The 19,524-nt window shown below is 45.4% G+C and overlaps 1 protein-coding gene across 1 annotated transcript; it reads left to right on the top strand.

Annotated features, from left to right (window-relative positions):
* Nucleotides 1–75: 75 nt before the first annotated feature.
* On the top strand, nt 76–16,452 carry LOC142065114 (myosin heavy chain, skeletal muscle, adult-like). The gene is made up of 38 exons (XM_075110959.1): nt 76–314; nt 401–544; nt 638–794; nt 2,370–2,397; nt 2,495–2,606; nt 2,703–2,795; nt 2,929–2,992; nt 3,084–3,182; nt 3,289–3,392; nt 3,498–3,636; nt 4,276–4,394; nt 4,512–4,661; nt 5,490–5,660; nt 5,992–6,301; nt 6,453–6,520; nt 7,206–7,293; nt 7,388–7,505; nt 8,268–8,391; nt 8,478–8,614; nt 8,717–8,972; nt 9,761–10,003; nt 10,235–10,411; nt 10,497–10,642; nt 10,731–10,821; nt 10,910–11,299; nt 11,454–11,580; nt 11,748–11,866; nt 12,369–12,565; nt 12,981–13,164; nt 13,251–13,416; nt 13,589–13,713; nt 13,874–14,182; nt 14,283–14,486; nt 14,755–14,880; nt 14,976–15,146; nt 15,233–15,337; nt 15,481–15,576; nt 16,166–16,452. The coding sequence occupies exons 1-38, from the start codon at nt 108–110 to the stop codon at nt 16,319–16,321; spliced, it is 5,820 nt and encodes a 1,939-aa protein (XP_074967060.1). The 5' UTR covers nt 76–107; the 3' UTR covers nt 16,322–16,452.
* The last annotated feature ends 3,072 nt before the right edge of the window (nt 16,453–19,524 follow it).

Genomic DNA, 19,524 nt, shown 5'->3' with positions numbered 1-19,524 from the left:
AAACTGTAAGAGATTTCATCACCGGCACAGAAAACTATTGTCTGAGTGAAATTGTCTTCTTTCCCACTTAGAGTCTTCTGCTGGTGTGCCTTCAATAAAGTCCAGACATGACTTCTCCAGACTCTGAGATGGCAGCCTTTGGGGAGGCAGCTCCTTACCTCCGAAAGTCAGAAAAGGAGAGAATTGAGGCCCAGAACAAGCCTTTTGATGCCAAGTCATCTGTCTTTGTGGTGCATCCTAAGGAATCCTTTGTGAAAGGGACAATCCAGAGCAGGGAATCAGGGAAGGTCACTGTCCAGACCGAAGCAGGAGAGGTGAGGAAAATGCAAGTATTGAGAACATAATTTAATTCTCACTTTGGACTTTTAGCTGACATATAACATTCTCTCTGATGTGGCAGACCCTGACCGTGAAGGAAGATCAAATCTTCTCCATGAACCCTCCCAAGTATGATAAAATCGAGGACATGGCCATGATGACCCACCTCCATGAACCCGCTGTGCTGTACAACCTCAAAGAGCGTTATGCAGCCTGGATGATCTACGTAAGTAGCAGCAGCAGCCTTCCTTTGTGTAGCTGGGAGAAACTGCTCTGCCAGGCTACGTGGAAGCCAACGTGGTGTCTCCCTTCCTCGCAGACCTACTCGGGTCTCTTCTGTGTCACTGTCAACCCCTACAAGTGGCTGCCGGTGTACAACCCGGAGGTGGTGTTGGCCTACCGAGGCAAGAAGCGCCAGGAGGCCCCTCCACACATCTTCTCCATCTCTGACAATGCCTATCAGTTCATGTTAAATGGTGAGTTGCTTGATATCCCTTCAAATGACATTATAGTTTGTACTTCAGCAAAAAATCTTCCTTTTCTCTGCAGTTAATCTTTGAACAAATGGAGTCATGTTTACATCATATATGTCAGCTGACTAAACTGGAATGCCCATCTTTAAATGAGAAAAATAACACAGAAAGTACACTGGGAAAGTTGTAGAGGGAAGTTTGGGAATTAAGTTCTGTATTTGCAGAGTAAAAAGTCTGATGGAAAGGAGAATTAGCAATGCCTCAGAAGTGTTAGTGCAATGATCAAACATTGCTAATATAATATGCATATTAGAAAGTAAGAAGGAATCTTTATAAATTGAAGATCCAAATCCAAATAAGTGCACTATCAGGGCTTTTTTACTGTCCTAGAACCCCAAATGATAAGTGAAAGACAGAGCCTAAAAGGCAGGAGTTACAACAGGAAATGGAAGATTGGCAGAATGGCTAGCTAACAAATGGCTATTACCTTCCAAGAATAAGATCTCAGGCTTACAATGAATAATGCTACAGAAATTTTGGCTCAGTGCTCATTAAGGCAGAAGAAAAGAATATTAACTTTAAGATTACCTTGAAGAAAAAAAAAAGAGAACAAAAGGAGCAATAGTTCCATGATATCATATTCCATTAAAAACAGAACATTGACACCTTGAGCAATGCAGACTGTTCCAGTTTTCTCATATTAAAAAAGGAGATAATGAATCTGAAAATGTTCATGAAGGGACAAAACAATATTCATAAGCATGAAATATATTCAGTACAAATAGCAATTAAGTAGGTAAGGAAACTTTGAAGACAGAGAAGAGAAAACTGAGGGAATATATGACAGAAATTTGTAAAATCTAGAGTTGTACAGAAATTAAGGGCTGTATAGAAAGCAAAATCAGAATGAATTCTTTTCTTCTGTCAAACATTTGAACAGCTAGGAAGCATCAAAACAACTATCAGTTGAAACATCTTTTAAAAAACAGAGGACATCACAAATTAAATACAACATACTTAAGTCCTGTATATTATTTATCAAAGAAAATCATATGTCCTAAAGGTCTATTTCAATGACTCAAGTAAGGAGATGAATTCATGCAAAGTCTACCCAATGGTTACATAACATTATACTATGCCTGGCTCAAAAAAATCCTTGAACTCATGAGGGCCAATGGACTGATCTCAGAGGCTTTTGAATACCCAGAAAGTGTCAATCCATTTTACGTTACATGTTTTAATCACTTTAATCGTATTGATATTGTAAAATAATATTTGTGTTTGGTTCTTTTGTATAAATAGAAATATCAATCTTGATTTAAAAATAATTAACATAAAAGGAAGCTATTATAATTTATCTTTTATCCATAGCCAAAAAAGAATTTATTTTTTTATGGGGGAAACTTCAAAATATCCTGGAAGGGATTAATTGTTATATTATCAGGGCGTTTTAATTGGGAAATGGCTATCTAGTGTAACTGCACACCTAAACAAAGCTTCAGTTCACAGTTTGTGTCATAGATTTTTATTTCTCTGCAGTTGAGGAGCCCTAAGAAAACTCTTTCTGTCTTTTCACAGATCGCGAGAACCAGTCGATCCTGATCACGTACGTACACTCCCTGCTCGGGTCCCTGAGGGGCTGCCGGGTGCCAGGGGACCTCCTGCCTGACCACATGCTCTCTGCTTCTCTCTTTGTTTGGCAGCGGAGAATCCGGTGCAGGGAAGACTGTGAACACAAAGCGTGTCATCCAGTACTTTGCAATAATTGCAGCGAGTGGGGAGAAGAAGAAGGAGGAGCAGTCTGGCAAAATGCAGGTAAATTAACAGAGAGTGTCTTGAATCAATGCTTCCCTCTGTTCCTGACATGATTTTTGGAAAGGAAAACCAGCAATAACTATTGTCATCCTGCAGGGAACGCTTGAGGATCAAATCATCAGCGCCAACCCACTGCTGGAGGCCTTTGGAAATGCCAAGACCGTGAGGAATGACAACTCCTCACGCTTTGTAAGTTGCTGCTTTGGACAAAATCTCTCCCCCTCATTACAAGATAAGTGATGGCCCTAGCAGTATTCCATGCAAAGGAGGTGCCGGAATAACCCATCCTGGCTGAAATGATGCTTCTTTTTCCACTTAACAGGGCAAATTCATCAGAATCCACTTTGGAGCCACAGGCAAACTGGCTTCTGCTGACATTGAAACTTGTAAGAGGCTCCCCTGGCCTGACCCCGGTCCTTGCCAACTTCCCAGCACCATCTGCCTTCCTGTGCCTAACTCTTTCTACTTCCCTGCCAGATCTGCTGGAGAAGTCCAGAGTCACTTTCCAGCTCAAGGCAGAAAGAAGCTACCACATATTTTATCAGGTCACGTCCAACAAGAAGCCAGAGCTAATTGGTACGAAAGATCATTATGTCTTTTTGAGGATAATCACTGAGCAACAGCTCCCTCTGTTCCCTGGTTGGCAAAACTAAGCCTGTGCCTTGCCTTTTCCTGCCTTCAGACATGCTCCTCATTACCACCAACCCTTATGACTTCCACTTTGTGAGTCAAGGTGAGGTCACTGTTCCCAGCATTGATGACCAGGAGGAGCTGATGGCTACAGATGTAAGTAACACAGCAAAAAGGTACCTACTGTACATGTCTTGAAGGTGACAGAGGTGACCTACTAAGGACACGTATTTTCATTGTGCTCATTGTGTTCAACTGCAGAGTGCCATTGACATCCTGGGCTTCACTCCTGATGAGAAGACAGCCATCTACAAGCTGACAGGGGCTGTCATGCACTACGGGAACCTGAAGTTCAAGCAGAAGCAACGAGAGGAGCAGGCAGAGCCCGATGGCACAGAAGGTCCTTAACAACTGACCTTTTACTAAAGAAATCAGTTTGGGATGATACTTTTCATAGACAGGACAGAAATTATAACCTAATCAAGTGACAACTAAGTAATGTTTCTTTGAGTGTCCATGAAGCTATGAACTTGATTTTCTGACCTATCTTACTGAATGGTACTCCTTCAGTTAGCTTTTTTGATGGGCTAATTTCATGCATTTTTCCACTTAGCATGCAGAGGGTATTGATGGTGTTCCTTGAAAATACAACTTTTCTAGTTGAATGTATAGGTTCTAGATTTAGCTCTGGCATATACATATTTCTCCTATGTCAATGCAGATTGGGGTCTATTTAAATATAACAGCTTTCTTAAGTCTTGATGAAGACGCCAAGTAGTAAAGTGAAATTTATTAAAGTTATAAAATTAATTAAAATAGTCAAGGAAAGGTTTCTTACTGATAACTAGTTTTTTTTAAAAAAAAGCAATATTGGCTTTCACAGCTTCCCCATATTCAATATGCTTGCTATTATACTAGATTAAAAGATTTGCAGTCAAGAATTTTGAACATTGGTGTCATTTCTGAGACACACATCTATTGGTCAAATTCCAGTCCCTGTCCAATGAACAATTTTTTCTTTGTCTCTCATGACTTTCAGTTGCTGACAAAGCTGCCTATCTCATGGGCCTGAACTCAGCTGACCTGCTCAAAGCGCTATGTTATCCTCGAGTCAAAGTTGGGAATGAATTTGTGACCAAGGGTCAAACTGTGGAGCAGGTAAAATAATTGGTTACCAGGAATACATGATTATACTTCAATTCTCATCTTCAGGCAATTAAAATTCCTTAAAATTTCTCTGTGCAGTAACTTTTCCATATTTACCCTCTGCTTTAGGTGAACAATGCTGTAGGTGCTCTAGCAAAAGCTGTCTATGAGAGGATGTTCTTGTGGATGGTTATTCGTATCAACCAACAGCTGGATACCAAACAACCCAGACAGTACTTCATTGGTGTCCTGGACATTGCTGGCTTTGAGATCTTTGATGTAAGGAAGAGGGATTTCACAACAGCTTCATGGAAGGGACAACGGGTGTTAAGAAAATTCTAAGTCTTCTTTCATGAAAAGTCATATTTTCTGTAAAAATCAATGATCAAAAGATCTCACTACTAAAGAGATTGGCCTTTTCAACCATTAGGTATTAATAAGAAAAAAAATAATACCACAGCGTGCAAGAATATTAATCTTACTTAAAACAAAAGAAAAAAGTAAGAAATTTGAGACAAAACTATATGTCCCAAAGGTGTGAAAAATATTGAAAGAGTTTAGAAATATTTATGCTGTTGATGGAAATTATTGAAAGAGATTAGGAAATGATCATGCTTTTGGTGAAAGAACCCCAAAAGCTTCGACACCAGCACATGGAGGTATCTAAAGCTCAGAAAAGATATCTTAGGAACAACAAAATATTTGAGTAAGAAACTCAGGCAGTCTTCATGATTGGGGTCTTGGGAGAGGCAGAGACTAGTAATATATTTGTTCTGATAGGAGAAGTTGTGCTAAAGTTATTTACTAAATTTACTTTAGAATTAAGGGATTCCAAAGGGATAAGGAAAAAATATCATAATTAAAGTATCTGTATTATATGGAATGATAACAAACAAGCAACCATATCTCTACATTACAGTGAATTAGAACTATTTTCTCTCTTGAAAATGCAGGTAAACTCCAACTGAAGGATTTCTGGGAGAATAGATAGTGAAGGGGCCTTGTATATATCTGATGAGACACATGAAGGATCAGAGCTACACAGGGAAAAGCCTTGTGGTGATCACTGAACCATGAAAACATTGCATCTTGTTTTACATTTGGCAGTTCAACAGCTTTGAGCAGCTGTGCATCAACTTCACCAATGAGAAACTGCAACAGTTCTTCAACCACCACATGTTCGTGCTGGAGCAGGAGGAGTACAAGAAGGAAGGAATTGAGTGGACATTCATTGACTTTGGGATGGACCTGGCTGCCTGCATTGAGCTCATTGAGAAGGTATCCTTCCTGTTCAGGTGCATTAATGCTGGAATTCTCTGGTTACTGAGGGACACATAAAGAATTTGTTTATGTCTGGATTAAAATGATAGATTTTTGTTATTAAAGTGCTCTGTGTTTCTGTAATTTGTAATGTTGTCAGCAATGGTTAGTAGTTCCACAATTAAGGAGAAACTCCAAGGATGAAAAATGATTAACCTCACTTTATTTTCTGTTGCATTTTGACCAGAAAAGAACAGAAGCAACCTTATCTTCTGATTCCGTCCTAACACTAACCTCATTCCAACCAAAGAATCTCTTTTTCCCTCTTGTCTGTTGAAATGTCTTCCAGCCCATGGGCATCTTCTCCATCCTGGAAGAGGAGTGCATGTTCCCCAAGGCAACTGACACCTCTTTCAAGAACAAGCTCTACGACCAGCATCTGGGCAAGTCCAGCAACTTCCAGAAGCCCAAGCCTACAAAAGGCAAAACTGAGGCCCACTTCTCCCTGATACACTACGCTGGTACAGTAGATTACAACATCACTGGTTGGCTTGAGAAGAACAAGGACCCCCTGAATGAAACTGTCATCGGGTTGTACCAGAAATCCTCTGTGAAGACACTGGCCTTACTCTTTGCCAACTATGGTGGAGCAGATGCAGGTCAGCTCTGTCAAAATTGTATTTTCAATGTGGGACAATGTTGACAGGAAATCAAACAGGAAACATAAAAGTTTAAAAATTGTTTTATGTTCTGTAGTGCAATGTTCAACATCTATATTTTAACATTGTTTTCTCCTTCTTTCATTTACAGAGGGTGGTGGCAAAAAGGGTGGTAAGAAGAAGGGTTCTTCTTTCCAGACAGTCTCAGCTCTTTTCCGGGTATGTTCTGGTTTCCTGACTTTGTCTCTTTTGACTTGAAGAAATAGAACTTAAAATGTGAAAAGTGATTCTATAACTCTTGGATTTAAATAGCCAGAGCATGAAGAAGATTATGTGCTATAGGTAAATTTTCTTTCCATTTAAGTGCTGGACTAGTTTCTTCTTTTTTTTTTTGTTTTTAACATAGATGATATTCTTTCAATATATCACAATAAGAATCCTTTCCAATGGGTGAGGATGATGTTATTTAGATCTGTTTTCATACACCTCTATTTTTTTAAGCTAAATGTGACATTGAAATAGGTCAATTTCTTTAAGCTATTGCACAGAGTTCAGCATTTTTTATGAAATAGAGATCACATATAAAAGCCTAACTAGTTTATTGATTCAGCAGAGGAAGCATAGGGTTGGTTGTGACTTTCAAAGCCATAAATCTCAGGCTATTAAATAAGTTCTATCCCAGGTTTTGTAAATAATAAATCATGAAGCCACAGTAACCAAATTATATCACCTTTTAACAGTAATGTTCAATGGAAAAAGATGGATAAAGACATAAGCTTTTGTACACTAATATGGAAATTTTGCAATATGGTTTAAATCTGACAAATTATTACGTCCTTTCCATGGATGAAATACATGCAGATCTTCCATTTGTTGAGCTAAACTTTACCTTGTAATCTCACAGGAGAATTTAAACAAGCTGATGACAAATCTACGCAGCACTCACCCCCATTTTGTCCGATGCATCATCCCAAATGAAACAAAAACACCTGGTAAGGGGATCCAGTAGGAGGAAAACTCAAGCCACAGACGATCTCCTCCTCAGTATCAAACAATGGGGTAGTCACGAACTGTGGTGTTTGTTAGGTGCCATGGAGCATGAGCTGGTGCTGCATCAGCTGCGGTGCAACGGTGTGCTGGAAGGCATCAGAATTTGCAGGAAAGGATTCCCCAGCAGAGTCCTGTATGCTGACTTCAAACAGAGGTAAGAGTGCTCCTTATTTCCCCCGCATTCAGACCGAGCTGAATAGCCTGAGTATCTTAACAAACTTAAACATTATACTTCAAAAAGTCCCTAGGTAGTAACATAGACATGTTTTATTGTGAATTAATGATTGATTTTATATTGATGGTGAGGATTCTCTTGGACTCTAAGTCCAAGACAAAGGTGAGAGCCTTTCTCCCCATTCTTTTCCTGTGCCACACTTTTTATGTCCTAAACTGCTTAAGCATCATATTTACCATGCAGATTAGTGCATACACTCTGTAATCAAATCATATTACAGTAGTGCACTACTGGAAAATGATGGGGTAGAATAAAAGTTTCCTTCACACAGAAACATCACATATGAGAAAAAATACGTTTCCACCCAACATCCTAAAAAATGCCTCTGAACTCTCTTAATTGAGGTCTGTCCCCATCAACGACATAGTCAGCTATTGCAGGAAATGACCCACAGAGAGCTGCTGCTGAGAACAGACTATTTTAATACAAATATTTGAACAAGGAACTGAGTAGTAATATAAAATTGTTCACTAGTAGTTCATGATGATATGACACAGCTGATTATCAAGATTCCCTTCTATTCTGATTTAACAATATGAAATCTTCACTTACACTGTCTTGAAAGAATAGACTGTCCATAATTCAGTCAGATAGTCAGCTGTTACAGAGAAGCCTGTGAGGTTTAATCACAGTAGTGGTTTCAGTAATGTGGATTGCTTCCTGTTATGCTTTCTTCTACAGATACAGAGTGCTTAATATAAGTGCTATTCCAGAAGGTCAGTTCATGGATAGCAAGAAGGCTTCAGAGAAGCTTCTTGGGTCCATCGATGTGGACCACACTCAGTACAGATTTGGTCACACCAAGGTAGAAACAAGTCCTGCATTCAAACACTATGTGCTTCCGTTCTGTGCTACTTGAGACTGATGTGCTGCAATATTCCATTTCCTCAGGTGTTCTTCAAAGCTGGACTGATAGGTCTGCTGGAGGAGATGAGAGATGAGAAACTAGCACAGATCATGACCATGACACAAGCCAGGTGCAGGGGCTTCCTGATGAGAGTGGAGTATCAGAGAATGGTGGAGAGGAGGTAGACATTTCTCAACCATGTATCATGTTCTTACGGTACTTGGCTAACGGAGTTTAAATCATCCAGCGCAGGGCATGTAATAGTCACATGATTTTATTTCAGGGATGCTATTTTCTGCATCCAGTACAATGTACGTGCATTCATGAATGTGAAGCACTGGCCCTGGATGAAGCTGTTTTTCAAGATCAAGCCCTTGCTGAAGAGTGCAGAATCTGAGAAGGAGATGGCCAACATGAAACAAGAGTTTGAGAAAACCAAGGAAGAGCTTGCAAAGTCTGAGGCAAAGAGGAAGGAGCTGGAAGAGAAAATGGTGACCCTGCTGCAGGAAAAAAATGACCTGCAGCTCCAAGTACAGGCGGTGAGTATCACCGTTCATTTGTCCCTGGGAAAAGAATGATATACAGTCAGAATGGTTCTTACCCTAAGCAGAGACTCACAGGAAGCTGACTAACGTGCAGTAGGAAACAGTCTAAATCACACACGCTAACACTGAGTAAACAGGCACAGCAGGGGCATGGTGAGTGTTGTGGCAGCCCCGCATGAGACTCGGCATTCCTGCTGTCTGAGGAAAGAGCCATGTAACACTAACCAACACGTAATCCACAGCAGAGAGCTCTGACCCGGAAGGGAAATATCTCATCTGCTCAACCTTCAAAGCAGAGTATCTATCTAACAGAATAAAGGCAAACCTGAGAAGGACCCACTCTTCCTACTTACGGCTACACCAGAAGGCCTTGATTACTTTCAGAAATGTGGATGCTTCCCATTCAAACCCAGTTAGGAAAAGGCAACTTCTTCACAGAAAACAAAACACCACTTCCTCCACTAATTTATTCCCAAAAAGCCTTTACTCCACAAATATTATGAGGTTCATGAAGAGTCAGTTTAAAAGAAGAAGTTATTGAACACTTTTTCTGTCAGCTACCCTCTCTTTGACACATTTTTAAGAGATACAAAATATTTGGAATCAGCGTTGATTCCAGGTGACTAGGTTTCCCACTAAACACCCAAACAGATCTTCCAGTTGCTGGAGAGGAAGGCCAGGTTCAGTTCCCATTTCAGCACATGCCTACTCAGAGATACAAAAGGCAGAGCGGAGAAACTTCAAAACATGTCAACCCCCAAGACTCTGTGTCTCCCCACCAGGAAGCAGATAGCCTGGCTGATGCTGAGGAAAGATGTGACCAGCTCATCAAAACCAAAATCCAGCTGGAAGCCAAAATTAAGGAGGTGACTGAAAGAGCCGAGGATGAGGAGGAAATTAATGCTGAGCTGACAGCCAAGAAGAGGAAACTGGAGGATGAATGTTCAGAGCTGAAGAAAGATATTGATGACCTTGAGTTAACGCTGGCCAAAGTGGAGAAGGAAAAGCATGCCACTGAAAACAAGGTACACACAAACACGGGAATCACATAAGGGTGAAGGCACAGATGCCACCCACACCAGCCTCATATCCTCAGAACAAAGCTAGGTTTAGAACAGAGCAGAGGCATCAGAGCGGGGCTCTAGGCAGCCTGAATAAAAAACAAGCTCCTGAGTAAGCACTGCAAAGTGAAAATTTCAATGCACTAGCAGTCAAGATTTCCCCACAGACTTTTGTCACTTTCTTACAATCAACAGGTGAAAAACCTGACAGAGGAGATGGCAGCCCTGGACGAGACCATTGCCAAGCTGACAAAAGAGAAGAAAGCCCTCCAAGAGGCCCATCAGCAGACACTGGATGACCTGCAGGTAGAAGAGGACAAAGTCAATACGCTGACCAAAGCTAAGACCAAGCTGGAGCAGCAAGTGGACGATGTAAGCACGCAGGCATAGAGCAAGGACAGGACAGGTATGGAGTGAGACGTGGCTGGCAGAGCACCGATGGTCTTGTTCTGTTTAGCTGGAGGGGTCCCTGGAGCAAGAGAAGAAACTGCGCATGGACCTTGAGAGAGCCAAGAGGAAACTCGAAGGAGACCTGAAGCTGGCAAACGACAGCATAATGGACTTGGAAAATGATAAGCAGCAGCTGGACGAGAAACTGAAGAAGTGAGTGTGTCTGTGGGGCACCTGAGTGCTGGGCTGGGGCGCTTGGGTGGTTTTGTTCAGGCACTAACATGGCTTTCTTTGCCCAAAGGAAAGACTTTGAAATCAGCCAGATCCAGAGCAAAATTGAGGATGAGCAAGCCCTGGGCATGCAATTACAGAAGAAGATCAAGGAGCTGCAGGCAAGTCTGTGTCCCTTCCCCTCTCTCACCCAGTCTCGGCTCAGGTAGGAGGAGGGCCTGGGTGCGAAGGGTCCCTAATGTTCCCCAGGCTCGTATTGAGGAACTGGAGGAGGAAATTGAGGCAGAGCGAACCTCTCGGGCAAAAGCAGAGAAGCATCGGGCTGACCTCTCGAGGGAGCTAGAGGAGATCAGCGAGCGCTTGGAGGAAGCAGGAGGGGCTACGGCAGCTCAGGTTGAGATGAACAAGAAGCGTGAGGCAGAATTTCAGAAGATGCGCCGCGACCTCGAAGAGGCCACGCTGCAGCACGAAGCGACGGCTGCTGCCCTGCGGAAGAAGCATGCGGACAGCACCGCTGAGCTTGGGGAGCAGATCGACAACCTGCAACGGGTGAAGCAGAAGCTGGAGAAGGAGAAGAGTGAGCTGAAGATGGAGATTGACGACTTGGCCAGCAACATGGAGTCCGTCTCCAAAGCCAAGGTATAGAATTGCAGTAGAACGTGCTCACAGGGCCAAGGGACGGCACATGGCTACCTCTACCAGCCACATTCTCTCTCACAAAAAGGATCCTTGCTGTGAGGATAAGGCAGAGTCCAGGAGTTCATCTCTTTCCTTCCTTGTGTTTGCTACCTAGGCAAACCTGGAGAAGATGTGCCGCACTCTGGAAGACCAGCTGAGTGAGATTAAAACAAAGGAGGAGCAGAATCAGCGCATGATCAATGACCTCAATACCCAAAGGGCTCGTCTGCAGACAGAATCAGGTGAGACCACATCCTCCTTCCCGAGGTGCGCGCCATGAGCGTACCACAGGGTGCAACGTGATGACTGGTGTAACCTCTCCAGGCCACTCCTGATTACGTTGCTTGACAGGCGAGAACTGTAAGATTATTAATAGTCTAGTCACCTTTTTCAACGGTACCCTTCCCAGGTGAATATTCACGCCAGGTGGAGGAAAAGGATGCTCTGATTTCTCAGCTGTCTAGGGGCAAGCAAGGATTTACCCAACAGATTGAGGAACTCAAGAGACATTTAGAGGAAGAAACAAAGGTGAGGAGGTTTAGTATAAAAAGTTTTTTCCTGGGGATAGAACTGTTCTTTTAAGAAGCTACGTCACCCCTCAATGAATCTGGAAAATCTTGCCTAGGATATTTCATATTGTAAAACCAAACATGGCCCAACCTTCTTCCCCCAAAGACATGTAGTACTGGACAGAACACCAGAAATGCACGTACCCCAACTCAGAAGCTGGAGAGGGAAGGTGGCGTGATGATTTTGATGCTGGAGGAAGTCATCCACAAGGCTTTCATGAGATTCTGATGGTACTCTCTAAGGCAGGATTCAGACACATATGCCAAAACATTTACAGAAACAGCAGTTACTGTACCCGGGGCACCTGTCACTAACACACCCTGATCCTCCAGAACACATTGATGAAGGCTTCATCAGCTCCCAGCTTTACATTTGCCTAATTAGGAGTTTTGTTATAATGTCATTGTCAAGAGGCATCTCCAGACAAGTATTCGGGTTACCAAACCCAATGTCCCCACAGGCCAAGAACGCCCTGGCCCACGCCTTGCAGTCTGCTCGCCACGACTGTGACTTGCTCCGGGAACAGTATGAGGAGGAGCAGGAAGCCAAGGGGGAGCTGCAGCGTGCCCTGTCCAAGGCCAACAGCGAAGTGGCCCAGTGGAGAACCAAATACGAGACAGACGCTATTCAGCGCACGGAGGAGCTGGAGGAGGCCAAGTACGTGGGAAGAGGGATGTGGAATGGCTGGAGAACAGAGACTGTCAAGGGAAATTGGAAATTGGACTCTCTGAGAGCGGGTTAGGATAAGGGTGGGACGAAGGCAGGGCTGTACTGTCTCTGTGGTAGAGGGGAGAGGGAGGGGGAGAGGGAAAATATGTTGTGAGAAAAGTGTAGACTGGAAGGAGAAACGTAGCCTTTAGGGCTAGGTAGCCTAAGAGAGGCCAAATACTCAGTAGGTGTTAGGGCACAGAAGTGATAGAGCCTTTATGCTGCGTGCAGTCTTGGAGCAGAAAAAAACACCATGAAAAGCACTAGCCTCAAAGCCCCTAAGGTGGCCAACTGCCCTCTCGTGACCAGTACAAAATTGGCTCCTGTCCAAGCTCTAACCTGGAGCGGTGCTTACCTCTCCCAGGAAGAAGCTGGCACAGCGCCTGCAGGATGCAGAGGAACACGTTGAAGCTGTGAATGCCAAATGTGCCTCCCTGGAAAAGACAAAGCAGAGGCTGCAGAATGAAGTGGAGGACTTGATGATTGAAGTGGAGCGATCGAACGCTGCCTGCGCAGCTCTGGATAAGAAGCAGAGGAACTTTGACAAGGTCTGTTGGGCTCCAGATGTGGGGTTCCTGGGCAGAGCATCCCCTCCTGATTGCCACATCCATACCGAGGTCCTCTTTCTCTTCAGATCCTGGCAGAATGGAAGCAGAAGTATGAGGAAACGCAGGCTGAGCTGGAAGCCTCCCAGAAGGAGTCTCGCTCTCTCAGCACGGAGCTCTTTAAGATGAAGAATGCCTATGAGGAGTCCTTGGACCACCTGGAAACGCTGAAGCGTGAGAACAAGAACTTGCAGCGTAAGTCCCTGGCCCTCTGCTGCTGGCAGGGCTTTCCCACGATCCACCACTACCCACCGCTCCACAGGGGCCTGTGCCTCCAGCTCTGCACAGATGCCTGTCACCGTGGTGTGGCAGGACCCTTCCCATTCTGCTCGGGGCCTGACCGTGCCGTGGGTCTTTGTTTGCACAGAGGAGATTTCCGACCTCACGGAGCAGATTGCGGAGGGAGGAAAAGCGATTCATGAGCTGGAGAAAGTCAAGAAGCAGATTGAGCAGGAGAAGTCTGAAATCCAGGCCTCACTGGAAGAAGCTGAGGTACACACCGTCCTAATAAATAATGTCCAGACAGAAAGTATGGGAAGAGTTATCTGCAGAGATAGCAGAAAAGCAAGCCTAGATTTCATGAAGTACTGCATAAGAGATTACGTGGAAAGGAAGACTTAGTTTAATTCATTGTTCCCACTGACTTGTGCAGGCCTCCCTAGAACACGAAGAGGGGAAGATCCTGCGCCTCCAGCTTGAGCTCAACCAGGTGAAGTCTGAGATTGACAGGAAGATAGCAGAGAAGGATGAGGAGATTGACCAGCTGAAGAGAAACCACCTCAGAATTGTGGAGTCCATGCAGAGCACCCTGGACGCTGAGATCAGGAGCAGGAATGAGGCCTTGCGGCTGAAGAAGAAGATGGAGGGAGACCTGAATGAAATGGAGATCCAGCTGAGCCATGCCAACCGCGTGGCTGCAGAGGCACAAAAGAACCTGAGAAACACACAGGCGGTGCTCAAGGTCCGTTCAGCAAAGCTACAGGCAGGCAAAGGACATCCCTGACATGTTTGGCAGCCAAGCTCACGCTTTTGCCTTGCACTTTCTCTTGTCTCTTTTACAGGATACCCAGATACACTTGGACGATGCTCTCCGGACACAGGAGGACCTGAAGGAGCAGGTGGCCATGGTGGAGCGCAGGGCAAACCTCTTGCAGGCTGAAGTAGAGGAGCTACGGGCAGCCCTGGAGCAGACGGAGCGGTCAAGGAAAGTGGCTGAGCAGGAGCTCCTGGATGCCACTGAACGTGTGCAGCTCCTCCACACCCAGGTCAGGCGCTCTGCTGGAAATTAATACCCTCAACAAGGGATATCAAAGAATGCAATCGCTGGGCATCCTCTAAGAGATTACTCTGGAAACACTTGTCAGCCATGCTGTGATACGGCCAAGCTAGCCAGCCACCAATGCCTGGTTTGCCGCTGTGGCTCTAAAGAGGACTCCAGCATGAAAGACTTTGATAACCAATACGCACACTTTTAACGCTTGATGTGGAGGCATTAGGTCTAACAGTACAAATCACGTCTTCCCTGTTGCACAGAACACCAGCTTGATCAACACCAAGAAGAAGCTGGAAACAGACGTCATGCAAATTCAGGGTGAAATGGAGGAGATGATCCAGGAAGCCCGCAATGCTGAAGAGAAGGCCAAGAAGGCCATCACAGATGTGAGTCGTGGGCTCCTTTCATCGCTGGTGGTGGATGTATTCTCCCCCAAACCGTCTCCAGCCCCAAAATGGCTTTGACCCTTTGCTCTCCTCAGGCAGCCATGATGGCCGAAGAGCTGAAGAAGGAGCAGGACACCAGCGCCCACCTGGAGAGGATGAAGAAGAACCTGGACCAGACGGTGAAGGACCTGCAGCACCGCCTGGATGAAGCTGAGCAGTTGGCGCTGAAAGGAGGCAAGAAGCAAATCCAGAAGCTGGAGGCCAGAGTGCGTAGGGCTGGTATTCGTGCACGTGCAAGCCTGTCACGTGAGCAGCCAGCGGGGAAGCTCCAAAGATGGGCCTCTCATTGCAGGTGCGGGAGCTGGAAGGGGAGGTTGATGCTGAGCAGAAGCGCAGCGCTGAGGCCGTGAAGGGCGTGCGCAAGTACGAGAGGAGGGTGAAGGAGCTGACCTACCAGGTAAGGCAGGAGGCCTCCTTGGGCTGACCCAGTTTTCTCACAGCAAGACAAATTTTGCACTCACCAGCCCCAAGAGGAGTTGTTGACCTTAAATGGTGGCGAACCAAAAATTCACTCTCTTTCCTGTTTGCCAACGGCTTTAGTCTGAGGAAGACCGCAAGAATATTCTGAGGCTGCAGGATCTGGTGGACAAGCTGCAGATGAAGGTGAAATCCTACAAGAGACAAGCTGAGGAGGCTGTAAGTAACACACTCATTGAGACGAGTAAGAATACCAGGAAAGGAGCATGAAAGAAACTCCCAAGACACAACGGTCTTGGCCATCCTCTTCTCCTGTCATGTCATGACACCTGGCTGAGTTCTAGGCACCCCGCAGTCAGGGATGAACTGAGGGAAGTTCTGCAGCCTGATTTATACAGGAGGTCGCACTAAACAACCCAGGAGCCGCATGCACTGACTGGAGTTAACTGAAGTTCATGAATCTCTGCTAGTAATCAGCAGCAGAAGGCTTCAGGGGCTTTCTCAACCTACTAAGTCACACTCGTAGTTGGGCAGCAAGTAGTGGGAGAATAAGTAGACAAATGACAAACCCAAGGGGCAAAATTGCTTCTCAGGCATGACACAGTACTGGTGAAGGTTGTCACAGTGGGGTCCTGAATAAGAGAGGATGAGGAGGTCTGTGTGAGGCTTATGTGTAAGCAGTGGTGGGTGGGGGCTGGAGATCTGTGCCTTCCCCCAGGGAAGGGCTGCAGCCTGGCGAGGCCCAGGCGTGGGAGGAGTGAAACCCGTGCCCTGGGCTCCTCACCACCGACTCCCTCTCCCCTCACAGGAGGAGCTGTCCAATGTCAACCTCTCCAAGTTCCGCAAGATCCAGCACGAGCTGGAGGAAGCCGAGGAGCGGGCTGACATTGCAGAGTCGCAGGTCAACAAGCTCCGAGCAAGGAGCCGGGAGTTTCATGGCAAGAAGATAGAAGAGGAAGAGTGAGGATGCCATGAGGCAGCAAAGTGACCTGAGGGCTGCACAAAATGTGAACCTCCTGGTCACTTTCTTCTGTAATTACTCCTTGTAACCATGTCAGTATCTAGAGAATAAAGACCGTAGATTCCTTGGCATAAGGACTGTTAGCACTAGTTCTCATTTCTTTCTGTTTTTATTCGTTACGTCTATATCATCGTTAGCTTTTGGGCACAGCTTTGGCTGATAACTTTTGTGTACCTATGCCATGCTACAGCTTTGTGTCATCTAGTCCCTAACTGCTTATCCCTTCTTTATTACTTAGTACCGGGGGTATGAAGAGAAATTTAAGTTCACGTGAAGAGAAATCAAGGACAATAATTCCTGATAGTGACTCCTGCCAGTTCAGCCTTCCTACTGTTCTGTCCCATAAACCATCTTAGGTTATATTCACCACACAGCACCTCAGCGCTTCCCAGCTGTGCAGCATGTCAGCCGTGAGCTGCTCCTTTTGCTGGCCACCGTCCAAGGCAGATTTTGGAGGGCCAATAACCAACACAGTTCGTGTTTCTTTGGGAAGCTGACAGAAGGCGGTCTTCAGTCTCCGCTATGTTTGGTTCATGAATTTAATTAGTCAGGGGGACCGTGAAGAGTATCGCCTCCCCTGGGACTAAAACTGGAGAAGGCTGGTGACAGTTCTGTGACAATTCCTTTAATTCCTGCAAATCAGGTCAGTGCCTATCGAAGATGAGTCTCTGGCATGCTACCCTCTGAAACACTACCCTGCCTGGGGGAATTTTTCTTTGCTGATGAGACATCCCTGCTGTTCAATGTGGTGCTTGCCGTAGTGGCATTGTAGAAACAGTAGGCCTCAACCAGGAGCTTCTCTCACTAGCCCATGGCAAGAGAGGTCAGAGCAGACAGTGAGCAGAGAAGAGGCAGCTGCACTAGCCCATCAGTGGCAGGGCAGCACAGGGGTGTTCATTAGTAGCTGGCCTTTCCAGTCTAGCCTGCTGATTTTCCATTCAATGTGCAGGAAAGTAACAAGGAAGATGAGCAGACAAAGATCGAACTTGATTCTGGGCCTGAGCAGAATTCCACATGAACTGACAAAGAAGACTTGAGAGCAGACGTAAAATGCCATCATATTCAGTCTCAATGACTGCCTTTTGGGACAGCGCTCAAAGGGCTGGAGCTCACCGGTGCAGCCACGGCTTCTGAGTTGCCAGTGAGCCCTGGACAAACCCCGTTGACGTAGCACCTCCTGGGAAAGAAGTGGTATGAGGAACCGAGGACAGGTAGTTTGTGTGCTTCCGGAGGGAGTATTCCATTAAAGTCAAGTCAGCCTTATATGTGAATCAACACAGAAAGTTCTGAAAGGGTAGAGGAGCATGTGGCCGGGGAGATCCAGATTATATAACCTACTGGAATTTCCAAAACCTTTCAGCAAGGTATGCTGACAAAGGCTTTTAGAGAAGTGGTGAAGCCATGGGATATGAAGGAAGCTTCTCACTCTGCTCAGCGATTCTCAAAGACACCGAACGAAGGAGAAAGGTTTTTTGTGCCTTTTATCAAGCTATTGATAAAGCAAACTGAAGAGGTGTTGACCAGGAAGGAACATAATGTTTCCCAGTGAAATAATGTTGTTCTAGGCAGTAAGGACAAGGGCTGACGCCTAAGAACTGCAGAAGGCTTTCATGATACTGAGTAAGCGGTGCCATTAAAGAGCATACAAAATTCGGTAGAGTTAAAACTACCAAACTACATGCATGGGGAAACATAATGCAGTGACACATATAGAAAGATGGACTCTGAACTGACAATTGCCCATCAGGACAAGGTCTTCAGATGGACTCTGATCAAGGTCTTCCACATGCGCTGCATAGCTCTGTGAAAATATTCACTCATTTCTCAGCAGTGGTAGTAGAAAAGAAAATAAAAAGAGGCAAACTGAATTGCAAGGATTTATGATTCCAAAGGCAATAGTATTGATCAGATGCATGGAGGGGCTTCCGTAGGAAGACTAACTAAACAAACCCAGACACTTAAGATAGGGAAGGAGAGAACTGAGTGGGCATACAAAACAGAACTATAACAGTAGCACAGCATGGAGAGTCTTGGCAGGGATCAACAAACTGAAGCAAGGCATTCAAAACCACAGTGATGCGTTGGTTCTTCACAAAGCACGCGGTTAAGCTGTGGGCCTCCCTGTCACTGCAAGCTAAAGGATTACATGGATTCAAAAGAAACTTGGAGGTGTTCATGGAGAGGAAAATCTAGTGGAAGTAACTACAGAGAAACCCTGTCCATGGTGCGAAGGCCCAGAGCTGTGTAGAAAGGCAGGGGTTCAGAGAGCACGTGAGGGTAACAGCTGTTACCGTTTGGGAGAATGGAGGGCATCCTCCACTCCAAACCCATTTTGCCAGTAGGAAATGAGGCTGCCAGTCATAACACACCCACCAACTGAGGTACCCCAAGGAGACACAGGTATAAACGCATAGTTGTTGAATCCCACTGTTTTTATGCAAGAGATGTTTGGATTGCCACAGTGAGAGCACTACTGGACCTCCCTGGGAAAGCTGGGAGAAATACAGGCCAGCACACAGGAAGGCTTTGGAATCGGAGCCCAAAGAGGTGAAGTCCAAGCATCACTAAAGTGTGAGGCCAAGAGCAGTGTGGGGTCACGGGATGGCTCTGCTCTGAAACCCAACGAGTCACCCTACAAGATACTGCCAAACTGGAGGCACTTCTCAGGGAGCGGAAGAGACTGATCTGGAAGGAATGGCAATATACACCTGTGCTGCCTGGCAAAGCAGTGACCAAGCGAAGTGGCTATTGCAGCTTGAGGTGGAGAGGATATGAGATACATGTTCCCAAATCTACTTGCTTAGAGGTCAGACAACATCCCCATCTCTTGGGTTAAACTCAGTCCTTGCCAGGTGCAAGCATCATGGAGAGAAAGGTGTGCCCCCAGCAGCCTTTAGTGGGGTGAGCAGGGAGTCTCCTTAGGACAAGGGATGCAGGTACTGTGAGAGCACCCTGACACTATGGCTGCTGGCTATCTGGTGGCACGTCGCCATTGTTGCTTCACTTCTGACCCAGTTCCTTCCCTGCTCTTACCCAAGAAGCCTGTTCCCTCCCTCGCCTGCCCTGTAGCAGGAGTCACCCTCTCAGCCAGGACCCGCTGCCCAGCAGCGATTGCTTCCAGAGACATTAGCTGAGAACCTAAGTGG

Source organism: Phalacrocorax aristotelis, chromosome 16, assembly GCF_949628215.1.
Source record: "Phalacrocorax aristotelis chromosome 16, bGulAri2.1, whole genome shotgun sequence".
NCBI classification, from domain to species: Eukaryota; Metazoa; Chordata; class Aves; order Suliformes; family Phalacrocoracidae; genus Phalacrocorax; species Phalacrocorax aristotelis.
The sequence above is the reverse complement of the archived record's forward strand: the minus strand, read 5'-3'. Positions and strand labels throughout refer to the sequence as shown.

Coding starts and splice junctions, on each gene's coding strand:
- LOC142065114 (XM_075110959.1), top strand. CDS start 108: ATGACTTCTCCAGACTCTGAGATGGCAGCCTTTGGGGAGGCAGCTCCT. Junction 6,521..7,205: donor CAGTCTCAGCTCTTTTCCGG/GTATGTTCTGGT, acceptor GTAATCTCACAG/GAGAATTTAAACAAGCTGAT. Junction 8,392..8,477: donor ACAGATTTGGTCACACCAAG/GTAGAAACAAGT, acceptor CCATTTCCTCAG/GTGTTCTTCAAAGCTGGACT.